The 14001-nt window shown below is 39.3% G+C and overlaps 1 protein-coding gene across 1 annotated transcript; it reads right to left on the reverse strand.

Moving 5' to 3' along the window:
- Positions 1-415: 415 nt before the first annotated feature.
- Positions 416-13028, reverse strand: zf(c2h2)-126 (zinc finger protein). The gene is given in 12 exon segments (NM_001078454.1): positions 416-1192; positions 2298-2422; positions 2667-2718; positions 3045-3644; positions 3891-3999; positions 4371-4484; positions 4831-4992; positions 5672-5845; positions 6111-7450; positions 11888-11975; positions 12346-12429; positions 12730-13028. Coding segments are annotated over 12 exon segments (3249 nt in total). The 5' UTR covers positions 12982-13028; the 3' UTR covers positions 416-1043.
- Positions 13029-14001: the final 973 nt, after the last annotated feature.

Here is a 14001-nt window from a genome sequence, read left to right on the forward strand (position 1 = left end):
CCAAGGTCACGAACAAGAACCATAAATAACTCGAAACGTCAGCGTAATTGGCTTGGCCAAATTCCAAGACACATCTGGTTGAGACACACGTTTCCATTACCGGAACAAACATTGGGATGCCAAAAAAACACATTGGAAAATAAAGGGAATATGTGGAAGATATACGATTTCCAAACAGATATTCGGTTTTAGCACATAAGTTTACGTATTTAGAGATAATTCGTTAAAACTATCTTCATTGAAGCACTCTCGCTGAAGTGGATTGGGGATTCTACACAAAGTCCACTTGTCGACTTGTCCCGACAGAGCCGAGCGAATACAGTGTTACTCATTACAGCTAGGGGGTCCCACTTTTGGTTTCCGGGCACGAAATGAGCGATGTAAATGATTAACTAAAAGTAAGGCGAACTGAAAGTTGACAGTGAAGTTTATTAAAGTGCACAATGATGTAGTGAAACAAAAGCAAATGAGCCAAGAGCTTAGCACATGGAACAGGGTGACCACCCGAACACAATACAATGTCACATTTACTTAAACAAAGGAACATGGTCCAGCAACCAGTGCCAGAAATGAAGAGAAAATTTGTAACATATAGATTCACAATGTAGAATGCGCGAAAACAGAAGAATGTATCTCTATGTACAGAATAATCAATAGAATTGTACAGTATGAAAATGGAACTTGGCACAGGCTATCACAATTAATACGAGTGACATGTAGGCTTATGTCGAAATATATTCCGTCATAATTTGTATGCTGGCAGTGTCGTGCATATCCAGGGTAAGAGACATATGGTTGAGAAACCGGCATACCACGCTTGAAGAATTAGCACTTTAGAATTGAACTTAAAACACTATGTATGATTTGGAAACTATGGGAGAACTCAGAACAGATTTAAATATATAAAAATTTAAAGGAGGCATAAAACATAGTGCCTAAATAAATTACCGTATAATGATGTCTAGTTAAATCTCATGAAAAAAACGAAGCTTTTTCTTCTTCTTCTTAAAAGGTGTTTAATTTATATCGATCGTTTAGTCAAATCACACTGGTCCATCAGCGTAAACCATTGACAGCTGGCTGGGACACCTGTCCACTGCGTTCAATTGTAAGTAGGTTCCCGATTCGTGGCTTCTCATGGACTCGTTGTTGGTTCGCATACTGAACGGTGAACTTGGTGGCACGTCTAAACCTTTGAAATGGAGTTTCTAGTCAGTTGCGAAACAACAAGGAGTCCGAATTTGTATAGTAGGTAAACATTATGTTGAATATTAAATTAAACAATAAGTTCAGGGTCAATTTTTGCTATACCACTATTCAAACTATAGGCAAGATATTTTATGTACATACATGTACGTATACAAACGGCACATAAGCATGAAACTATGCATTGCAATTTGCACATAAATAGTTAAAAATGTAAAGGTGAAATTGAGTATTACAAACCGATTTATTCGTCCAAAAAGCTTGCTTGCAAAAGAAAAAAGGTAACGGTTAATAAAGTTTTTAAACACGCATAACTTTATTATATATAGTGGGGTGGAGGAAGATGAACACCTTTTCATTATATTTTCTTGTCCCATTTGGTATAGTAAGCAAAGACCATTCAAACAATTATAAAACCGCGACTATAGATTGTGTTGTCAACTGTTTAAAACACAATCAGCATATTTGAATATTATGTGTTAAAGATGTCCCATTTTCCCACCCTACTATATATTGTAATTAAGCAAAACAAAGACATTAAACCGCGAAAAGCAATCAATAACAAACCACACTTGCGGCACTTAACTCTTTGCCATATATAATAGGGTGGGGGAAGATGGGACACCTTTTACCTATATTTTCTTGTCCCATTTAGTAGTATAGTAGGGTAGGGGAAGATGGGACACCTTTTCATTCTATTCTCTCGTCCAATTTGGTGGGAAGCATATAAAATTTAAAGAATTATGAAACCTTATACCTACGACTCCCATATACCGATGCTAAGTATATAAAACACGATCAGGATGTTTGGATATCATGTGCTAAAGGTGTCCCATCTTTCCCCACCCTACTGTATACAAAGGACAATCAAAGAATTACAAAACTATACCCTCACTACTCCCATAGACCGTGGTTAATTGTTTAAAACACGATCAGGATATTTAAATATTATGCGCTAAAGGTGTCCCATCTTCCCCACACTACCATACAAAGTTATACGTTTTTTCCTTCGAGCAGCATATAAATATATATACCAGGTTCATACCATAAGATGACAATGTAATATTCCATAACTGACATAGTGGTCTTACCTCCTCTATCAACGGACATATTACTGCGTGCCGAGATGGCGCGTTGAACAGCGTCGTAAGACATGCCAACTCCTTCCACTAATTGCCTGGGCGATAAGTGATGCGGAGACGCCCCAGCATACACCCTGAGAACAGAGAATATTTTAAAGACACCGCTGAAACCTAACATTGGCAGCCATTGTGGGGTTATAGGCTGGCAAACAGGTTATTATTACATTCCCAAATATCCAAGACTACATGCGCCGAAATACCATTACACATTTTGGAATATTACAAATAGCATTCGAATAATCAATACATTACAGAATATATAACATCTCACAGTATTATGGAAAACGTTATACAGTGAAGGTATAAGTTATTAAAAACCTTAGCTTTTCCATGACAGAATGTTGCTCCTGTTCAGTATCGTCCAAAAAACCTTCATAAAATGGCGGGTATTACAAGATTGCATTACTAACAGACCACATACGCTATATGAAAGATATTTGGTTAAGCTCTGCAGCAATAGCTTATGTACAGTCCCTTACAGTGGTTAGTTGCATACGTGGTAATCGCAAACGGGTTCGAAGTGTGTAAAAGGACATCCGTGTTATAACGACTGTCATTGCCCCACCATACGAATATAATAAGTTGCATTCATTTGTTTAGGCGTCGGTGTATTAGTACATCGTGTATTACCATTCAGATCTATACACATAAAAGGCCTTGTTATTTATCTCTATATCTACCAATACATTTTTATACCTCGTGTCGGTGTTCCATCTAACATGGATCTTCGGGAATGTGGCCTTGACGTTGTAGGTGGGTGAGGTGTCAGGTAGTTATGGCCATTCTGCACAGCATTTCTGCTGTGGCTTCGCTCTCTTGTTTGCGACGCCGCGTAAGAGTTTTGACCGTGTACGTCGGAGTGGCGAGTCTTTAACGGGGGCGCCGGGGGAGGGGGCATTAACTGTGGGTCGCACAGCTGCATTGATTCTGCATGGTGGAAATCAGAGTTCTGCTGATGCTCATGGTCGGCGTATGCGGATCTAGTGTGAGGGTTTCGCTGCTGGTGGGTTGTGACAACAGCCTGCTGCACAAAGTTGGTGAAGTGAGCGCCGTTTTGTGAGCTGGGATGCTGGTTCAGCAGCGGGGGTAAGGCGTGTGGGTGGGGGGAGGCTGGGGCGAAAGGCGGGTGTGGGGTCCTTCGTACATGGGTATGAAGGTGATTTCCTAGATTGTGTTTTATCGGGGTAGAAGCTCCATTCATGGAAGAGACGACGTCGTTTCTCTGGTTTACTTGGAAAGGATGCGAGGAGCTCATAGGAGGATGCATAGATCTTCTGCTACCGTGTCCGTTGATACCTTAGATATAAATATATGTTTTGGTATAGTAGGGTATGGAAAGATGAATAAAGTTAGTTTACTATTTTTTAGTATTTTTAATCGTGTGTTTAACAACCAACAACCCTACTTTGAAGTCGTTAGAATGCGGTTATTTAATTCTGTAAATACTGGTTTACTACCAAATAGGACGAAAGTAAAAATGAAAACAAAGTTCATCTTACCCCACCATTAAATATAATGTCATATTTAATTTAAGAAATATACCCGATTCGTTGCTATAGTTGTCTTCATGTGGCAGTAGATGCAACGGTTGAATCGTAAGGCAACTTCCAAGTTTGTTGTCTCCAGCGCCAGACATCTCCAGGCTTCGCATCTAAATTGTGGGACATATTCTTTATAAAAAGTTAAATATATAGTACTGTGGGGTAAGATGGGACATCTTCAGCACAATATACCCAAACAACCCAATCGTGTTTTAAACAATTAACAACGATCTATAGGAGTTGTGAGGATACAGTTTTATAATTCTTTGAATGTTCTTTGTTTACTATCAAATGGGATAAGAAAATTGAATGAAAAGGTGTCATATCTTCCCCCACCCTATACTGTATAAGCTTTACAAAAAGACTGCCGTTACTGAAAATACTGATCACCTTTATAAAAAAAAGTACTTAATTTTTATACTGTGCACATATTTATAACAGTGTATACTATGATATATAAATACTTTATGTGTGCAAGTACCTTCTTTCTTTGCTGACTCTCCTTTGCAGCGTGGCCACCTTTCACGTGTTTTCTTAACGAAGATGGGTCAGTATAACGTTTGTTACATCCAGGCACTTGGCACGCATATGGTTTCTGTAAGTCAATAAAAAACGCGTGTTATAAAAGAATATGGTATTGCGGGGTAAGATCGTTAATACATAAAATGCAATATTTCCTAATCGTGTTTTTCCTAATTAACAAATCTGTTTTAGAGCTGTAAAAATAAACAGTCGTTTATTATGTAGATATTTGTTTTTCTACTGAACAGAACGACAAAAAAGAACTAAAACATGGACCATCTTATTCCAAGCCACAACAAACGCGTATTTAAAACTGTAAGGAAAATACAATAGTTTCTTATACTGGGAATATATTGTAACCTATACATTACAAACATGCGTTTAACAATGATCAGTTGGACTTGCCAAACTGTACATACCGTATCTTGGTGGGTACGTTGATGTTTAGCTCTGTCAGACGAATTACTGAACGCTTTGTTGCATCCATCATGTTGACAGACGTACGGTCTTTCACCGGTGTGCGAACGTAAGTGAATTTTAAGATTTTCCAATCGTGAAAACGCCTTGTTGCAACCTTCAAACTGTTAAAATGAAAAGTAAACGTTATTCTTTTGCTTCTACTAAATGGTATACTGTTAAACCGAGCTTTTTGACTTATATGGTGTAAAAAACGGTGTATAAAACATAGGTTTTTTTTTAAATTGTGTCGTAAAACGCAAAACGTGCAAGTTATCACTGTGATTTACTCCGCAAACATATTATCAGTTACTGCAATTTACAGCAATGCAAATATTGCAAAGCTTCAAAGGTCAACAGAACACACTTGACAGATAAACAAATTAGTTACTCCACAAAAAGTTAAACTAACTCCCTTATAGAAGTATAAGGTACAAGAATTTGTGGTCAATGGACATGACAAATGTTTCGACATGTTGTTTGTATGTGACCGTATGTGAAAAAGACCCTCACGAGATAATATCACACATATACAATCACACTTGGCGAATTTATAGCTATTTCGTTTTGAATTGGGAGACTATTAAATAAACCTTTTCTTATGTATATATCAGACTGTTGGGCAACTGTTGATTTTTCGTTTTGAATGCTAATTAGAACGCGTAGGTATAATCAATACGCGTGCTCTTTTCAGCAAAAGCTATACATGTCCCCACTCTTAAAATAACACAATGACCCTGCCGTAAAACAAAATACTCCTAAACATTCAAAACAAAATATGGTGGGCTACAATATTTAGTTTACCGTGCATTTGTTAGGCCTTTCACCGGAGTGGACTCTCATATGAATAAGCAGCTTGTATCTTGCATTGAATGGTTTGTACTGACGTGGGCAGTTCATCCAATAACAAGTGAACTCCTCTCCTTTTCTTTGATCAATATGAACTTTCTCGATGTGCTTGACCAGGTCTTCTTGGTCCTGTAAACACAAAAATTGACATTTAATGGCGAACAACTTTTCTTTGATGCGAAGTACATTGGATTTTGTACTGATAAACCCCAAAGTGAATCGTAATTACCGTACCAATATTTGTTTTAACTGCTTTGAACTTTTGGAAAACCTTTAAACGTTTGTTTTTTTGGAAAACCTTTAAACGATTATTTTAACTCTTAAACTTTGGTAATGGGTGTTATAATGTAAGAATATTCACAGATAACAGTTTTCAAAGACAATTTCTAATTACTTGGAAAAACAGGTTACATTCCGCCCACATGCAGGTCCAAGTGCCGGACTCCTTAGCAAGCTTCGCGGCGTCGGTTGTCTTCGTGGGTGAAGGTGTACAAGCTGTGGATCTAGTAGCGCTGTGCAAGTAAGCGTCCATTGTATGTTCCTCCTCCGAGACGTTGAGTTTGATGTGCGAGGTGTACGGTGTGGAGTGGTTGGTGTAATGGTGGGGATTGTGTTGGGAAGTTTGGGTGTTCGGGTCAAAGGTGTGCGGAGCTGTATGCGGGTACGGTGGGGGCCTCGGTGGCTGATGGTCGTTCAGTAAGTTGTCTTGATGTCTTGCTACTACCAGCTGCTGCGTGGGAGGACCGAAGTGGTTGGAACTCACAAAAGAGTTGGGGTGAAAAGTGGTCGCGTGCATTGAGTGAGGGTTCGTGTTTTCGCTCGGGAAAATGTTCGAATATGCGCCGGACATGTATTCTCCTGATGCCGGGGCGTTAATCATGCTTCCCGGGGTGGCTACCAGCAGTTGGCGAGATATTGTTCCGTCCGGCGGAGTGACACTGGCCCGTGCGATCAAGTGTCCATAAGTACCGTTAAATTCAGCTCCGCTTACGTTCGGCCCTATGTTCGGTAACGGAGTATCTCCATACGGCGAAATATGGTTCGTAAATAAAAGCGAGCTCGGGGAGACTCGAATCAAGTTGTTCAGGTCAAATCCGTCCATCGACATTGGAGATAGGGAGTGTGTTCGTTTTCTGTTGTTAGCAGATAATAATCTGTTACCAGATCGCGCGGAATGTCTTGGGCTATGGAAGGTCGATCCAGCTGGAGATAACTGGAACGGGGAGAGTCCACTGAGTCCGCTGATCGTGGACAAGGCACTGCCTGGGGGCATTAGAAAGTCTTCATGAAATAAAGTATGTGTTGCCCCGACAGTACTGTTAGGGGTGACCGGGGGTAAGACCTTGTAAGGGTTCAAGGAGTTTGGGGTCGAAGGCTTTATTTGTTGATTTCCTTGATGGACTTGTAGAAACGAGTTTTGCAACGGCTTTGATGCTACTACCCGGGGAGCACCATGCAGCACATTTGGCTGGTTAGTATGCAGCCCTTGCCACTCTTTGTAACTGGTCTGGTGCGGAAGTTTTGGTTTCTCTTCAACTTTTGGTACAAAGTTAAAGTTTTCTGCCGTGTCCACGTATTCGACCTTTACCGAGACATGATCATTTACGTTCCCGCCCGACTCCATCATGTTCTGTCTACCAAAGTTATCAGGAATGCTGTGAACATGCTGCGGTTCGAACCCATCTATGTACGACTGAGGTGAATGGAAGGCTAGATTGCTCCCCGTTTCAGTTCCTGGTAATGTTTACAGATTGGGAGTTAGAAAAAAATGAAAGTAAAATTAGATGTTTAGACATTTTTTAAAGTTTATGCAGAAAAAAAATGTAAGCTGAATAAGGGCAAGTTCGAGACTACATTTTCACAATTTTTGAGTTTATGCTAAAGTACAGACGGGTAACAAGTAATTTTGCTAATATTATGAGCGTACGTGTGCCCTTGGAGAGGTAACTTAACGGCAATTGCTCCAACCCGGTGGTCCCGTATAAGTTGTCTATGTTTTTTGCCATTCAATTTTTTAATAAAAAATTATAATAATAAATCAAAAAATTCTAAAGAAAAGAAAAGCACACAAAGTTACATAGTCGATTCTGTAAAAATTAGAAAAAGTGTTTTGTTTTAACTTGCACAACTATATTCAATATGCCCTTGTGGAAAATTCCAATCACATTCTTGTGGAACAGTAAAACAAATATAATGCCTTTAAATTATACAAGCAGTATTGGAACGTCGTTAAAATTCTTAGGAAGTTGTAAAATGCATAAAAGAAAACAGTGTGTACACTGCAATATTTTTTTCCCAGGCATAACCTTGCACTTTTTACGACATACCAATCTTCATTCGTGCTTATTACAAACACGAAAGCGCTTTACGACCCTTTACCTTATATGAACGATTAATAAAGATATAGGCTTGCATACAAGAGCAGTGGTGCCACGGGTTCGTCGTGACACTGTGTACAATCTTACATTGAAGTCCGATTTCATTACAACACTTTCGATAACGCGGCAATGTTCCAAAATGGATTGGAGCTATATAGGTGCGTCGAAATCAATCTCAATATTTATCCAGTCAACATTCTTCGCTTAGGGAACACGACAGGGCCGGGAACAAACAAAAAATCGGAGTGCTAGTTGTCGTCGGTAATTTATTTAAAGTGGTGTTAGATTATTCCGATCGAGTTAACGCTTTCAAATGCCGGGCCGGGCTCGATCGCTCATGAAGCAGTCATGAGCAAACAGATAAATAGAAACCCAAATAAAAGGTTTCATTCAAATACGAAGTTTTGACGTATTCAGAGAGAACGTTGATCCCGAACTCGATTGCTCCACGGCACACAATATTTGGTCGCTAGACAAGCCCAGCTGTGCCAGGAATTTTATGTTTTAAGTCCCCACATAGTTTGCCATGTCTTTGCACGCAATCCTACAACGCTTGCAGCATGCAGATTTAGGTCTTTTAATAAGTCAGCCTGTACACACAAACCGATTGATTTTTTATCCAAAAAACACTTCGCCTTTTAAGGTGGAATTTCGTATAAAGTTGTTAAAATTTTATTTGAAATTGCCTATTAAAATTTTAAGCGGGTAAAGCGCAACGAGTTAATTGTGGTTTCGTTTTCGCTACACGCGGCAAGCAACATTTGATAACCACTGACGAAATCAATCAGTCTTTCTCATCGTAAATGTCAAAGGAAGAGGAAAAGCGGCAAGTCATGTCCGGCGCATAACGAGAACTACGCCACGGCACTGAAGTGCTGTAATAACTTAGCTCGGAAATTTTATTTTCTAAGCTTGTTTGCCGCTAAGTCCCCTCTCTATTGTGCAGCAACATTGGGGGCTTAAGACAACGTCACATGAGTAAAATCCCAGCCATTTAACGAGGGATTTGGGAGAAAGTGCCCGACGTGCCAACGACATCGCTAAGCGCTTTCAAGAAGTAGATTTATCTATTATTTATCCCCAAATCTCCTTGGTTCTTTGTGCCGAGCGCGGTGGGATCTCATAGACGTACAATGTAAATACATAACCACTGAAAACAGCGCGTTTCGACGAAGAAAGAACGACCAAACACAACTTTTGGAGGACTTTCGTGTTTGGTTAGTGTTTCGTCGCCTTGGAGACAGAACGTTGTTAAAAATCGGCTATTTTGAGAAAACTACGCACGAAAACTGCCTTTATAACAGAAAAATCCAGCTGGTACTTGCTTGGGTTAACGCTCATAAAGATTTAAAGCCACAATAAGCAATTCAAGCTAACTCAATGAAAGAGAAATACTTGTATTGCTTTTGAAGTGGCACTTAAAAACGTCAAAGGGATAAGCGTCGCGTGGCAACCCAGATGATAAATGAAAAGTCAAAACATGTCACCGAACTTTGATTTATTAATTTTCATTGAACTTAACATTGGACTTATACTATAACTGTGGATTTGTTCCTGTGTGACCTAAGGCCTAAATAGGCACTACACCAAAATGTAGGAAAATCCACATGGCGAAGCTATTTAGCACAACATATTAAAAGCTATGAAACATGCTAAACAGAACTATAGCGCCCTGGAAGCAACGTTTCAATTAACATAGTTGTTATAATTACCTTTATGGCATGGTTATTGGAAATGTGAGACCAGAAATGTCCCCAATATCTCATACAGAATATCAAATTAAACATAACAAGTTTGAATAGGCGATGTACAACACTTTAACAACTACAACAGGAACTGTGTTTTAGATTCATCTTCAAGAAACATGACCTTCTATGAGAAGAGGTTATAGTGCGTAACCATAACACTACGACATTACATAAATTATAACATGGCTTAATACGGGACAAGCAGGCGTAATCATGTATCTGGTAATCAGTTCCTAAATTACAAGCGAACGTTCCTTATCTGTTATCAGGTAGCGAGCGAGGGTAAGGGAAAGGAAGTGTAAAATGACATATATCGTTGCTATTAAAGGACTCTCGCGTATCAGGTAACATGGTATACATTGGGAACGACACAGCGCACGTGTAAGAGCTAAGGCTACCTTTCTTCAATGAGATCATCCGTTGTAAGATTCCATTGAGTGAAAGGGAGTGTCAATCAAACACAAAGAACGAAAAGTGTGTTACATTGGCCTGGAATAGTGGAAACAGCAATGAATACAGTTGTCTCTCTGCGTCCGAACAACATTTACCTTCGCTAATTGACACCCGGGTTCTTTATACTCAACCAGGGGTTACACTCCATCATAATGGTAATCATATTTAGCAAAGTTTTATATTGGTATCAGTTTACATTGCGCTATGTGTTAAGTTTCCAGTGTTGTGTAAAGCTAAACCCACTTCCATGGCTGTGTAAAGTACATTTTACCACTGTCTGAATGAACTCTTGGTTTTGAACTTCATTATTTTGAGTCGGGGCCAGCGCACTAATGTACCAACAGAGCTACATTAATTACTCTAACATTCCCGACTGTACTTAAATAGAAATACCTTATTAACTGAGGTCCGAAACAGTTACCCGCATATCACGTAACGTATTTGCACTCTCAGTATGGGGTACAACGAATAACTTGTTGTACATACATATGTATGAATCTGTGGCATTCCGCACGCATCTATATGCTGAGAATGCTGTTGGTTCTATATTTTGAGAGTGAAACGTCACTACTAACTTTTATATATATAGTAGGGTGGGGGAAGATGGGACATATTTTCAATCTATTTTCTCGTCCCATTTAGTGGCAAACAAACAAGTACGTTTGAAGATTCCTAAAACCGTATCTTCACGTCGTTAATTGTTTAATACACGATCAGGATACTTAGGTATTACTTGATAAAAGTGTCTTGTCTTTCCTCACCCTACTATAACATCTAAATATTCCATTTTTTTTAATAATATTACATTTTTGGTTAAAGTGAAAAAATAGTATTGATTCTAATTAGGAGAAACAGAACAAGTGCTACTACGACTGTAAATTTTAGGTGTGTGGCCTTAATATGCAGCATGTGACTTATTATAATGTATCTGACATACGACGGATACGTATAAACCCAAAGCGTGAGTTCACAACTCACAAAAACACAACTCACTCAAAAATAATAACAATGGTATTTACATCGAAAGGCCGACAACTCTATTTGCACGGGCAGCTGCATTTACACGAATGGCATGTGCAATAGTACCATTCAATAAACAAAATCTGCCTTTACTAATTACATAGCTCAAATCCGCAGCCGCTGCAGCATGCACAATCTTGAATAATTACACACTGTAGATAAATTTAGGTCGATAGTTCATTTTAAAAATATCTCTATAGTTCAAGTTGGAATTAAATTATATTGTGTGACTTCAATGAAAAGGAATAATTTGCCTTTTTATTTGAACTTTTTGAACTTGTGTGTTGGTTCAAACAACTAAACGTGCTAAGTGGATTTTTCCGGTTTTCAGAACTTGCAGTAAAATCGTGATCATGAGATGTCGTTATACTCTTTAATATCGGATATAATGGCGAAAGTAGCTAGTAAAGACGGCGGACAAAGGCTGTTTAGTTTGGAAAAGTAATTCACACAAAACCGTCTCACAAAAGGAACGTATCACAGCGCAGTTTAAACAAAGGCCGAGCAAATAAGCGTCTCATATGCTGGTATGGCCTCGCTTATGAAATACACTCGAGCATCATGGCTCTTACCTTGAAGGTTATGTTGCAAACTGTTGTGATACTCCTGCCCATAGTGGTGCACCGTATCCACCGCTGCTGTTGTCGTGGTTGGGAAATCCTAAAACGAAACAGATTATTGAACACATTCCATTCCAAAGCCGTGTATGAACTCGAAGGCCGATAAGAATGTATTTTCAAAGTTGTTTTATGTTATAATCTACACAATGTAATCGGTCGTATATATACAAAAGACGGCGGCGGACGAGGCAGCGAACGGAAAACGAAATTTATTCCGCGAAAGATTGTTTTGTTAGGAAGCGCTGGAAACTGAAGCTCTTGGATAAATCAACAGTTATTACTGCACGACCACGAAACTATTTCGATCGCGCAGAAGTTTCGCAGTGCCTTAAATCCATGCTGTAAAACTCTTTCATTCCTGTGCGACGTTTTTTTTACGTTTTTGCATCGGTGTAGGAAACACCACTTACTTGAAACGTCAGTGGTGTCCCATTTTGATCCATTCGGAGCTCGGAAAATTTCTCTGGGAGCTGGGTTCTCGGCGACATAACGCCCTGTGATAAGAAAGACACGACGATGACAGCGTGACAGGTTTATAGTCTACCAATCATTATAGCTCTACGTACATAACCAGCCATGAGTTCGCGCCACATGTAAAACTATAGATATTGAACTTCAATAAACACAACATTTTTTAGAGAAGTTGAGTGCACATTTGTTAACACGTACATTTAAAAGCATGTTAAGTTACATAATTTGTTAATACACACATATTTATAAACATAAACATTACAAACATACACTTCGAGATATGTAGGGTAGATATAACATGCATAAAGTAAAGGTATACATACATATCCAGGCGGTCCTGGCATTGGAGCTGGAGTTTCCCGATTTGATGGACAAGGAGTTTCCGGGAGGACTTCGATTCTCGGGCAGATCATTTGTCCATTGGGTGAAAGGACTTGGCTGGAGTCCAAGCCCATAGTACTAAGACTGCTGTCACATAGGGACTGATCAGGACTTCGTTCATTGGAATGCGGCGTCGAGGTGGTGTAAGCGGTTGAATTACCCGCGGCGTGCTGTTGGACAACACGCTGCGCCATGATGTAATCTCAAAGTCTTAACTACCAAAACGTAAGGCGAAAATGCCAACTAGGATTTGTACAAATGGAAAAGTTACAAAATAAATACAAAGAAACATTGCGTAATCAAAATCTTTTACTCTTACTAAACTTGCAGTTATCTTACACCACTTTTCGTAATACACAATTCCTTATAACGTTTCTGTCGGCTGAACCAGCTAATAAAGCTGCAAACTCAACTTTGTCGATGTGGTATAGCTACTTCCGCTAAACGCATGTTTGCGTTACGTTTAATCGGTCGTAACCTGCCATCTTAGTAACGTCATTCATGTAAAAAACTTTCAATTTACGAGTTCGTCTTTCCTCGTATAGTTACATGTTAACTAGAAACTGGGATCTAAAACCTACGCTGCACCAGTAAAGCATTTATGAGGGAGGAATGGTATGTTTCCTATGCCCCTGTACTCTAATACACTTCGACTGTAAAGCAGAAAACGAACGGTGTAACTGCACTGTAAAGGACTGAGACGTCCCTTGGTCACTACCTTTCAACTGCTGACTACACAAAGCGAGAGAGAAGATTTATTGACGTGTTAGCAAATGTGTCTCGCTATTACAACAGCCTCTGTGTTTACTTTTCATATCGGGAACTTAATATCTTACCTTTGTCACTACTGCCACCTCGCGGCCAGGTAAATTTAGACTAAGATCAAACAATACCCATACAAAGCAACCGAACTACTTTTCCAAATTTGAGCAGCCTTTTAGAATTGTGAGCTTTTCAATATTTATTATAATAGTGACTGCCACGCTTTTACCAACTTGTATAGACGTATCGTTTTCAGATTTCATTTTCATTTCTTTTAACAAGCGCAGGATATATACAAGCAAGTTATACGATTCTGCGGACCAGTACGCGATTGAAGCTAACGATAACCAAAATTTTCGACCACTAGCTGATTTCATCATTCCTCGACAACCGGATTTGTGATTTTTCCAATTCCTTCGATCGCACTAACTACAGTATCACCGTCCTGGGAA

Source organism: Ciona intestinalis, chromosome 5, assembly GCF_000224145.3.
Source record: "Ciona intestinalis chromosome 5, KH, whole genome shotgun sequence".
Classification (NCBI taxonomy): domain Eukaryota; kingdom Metazoa; phylum Chordata; class Ascidiacea; order Phlebobranchia; family Cionidae; genus Ciona; species Ciona intestinalis.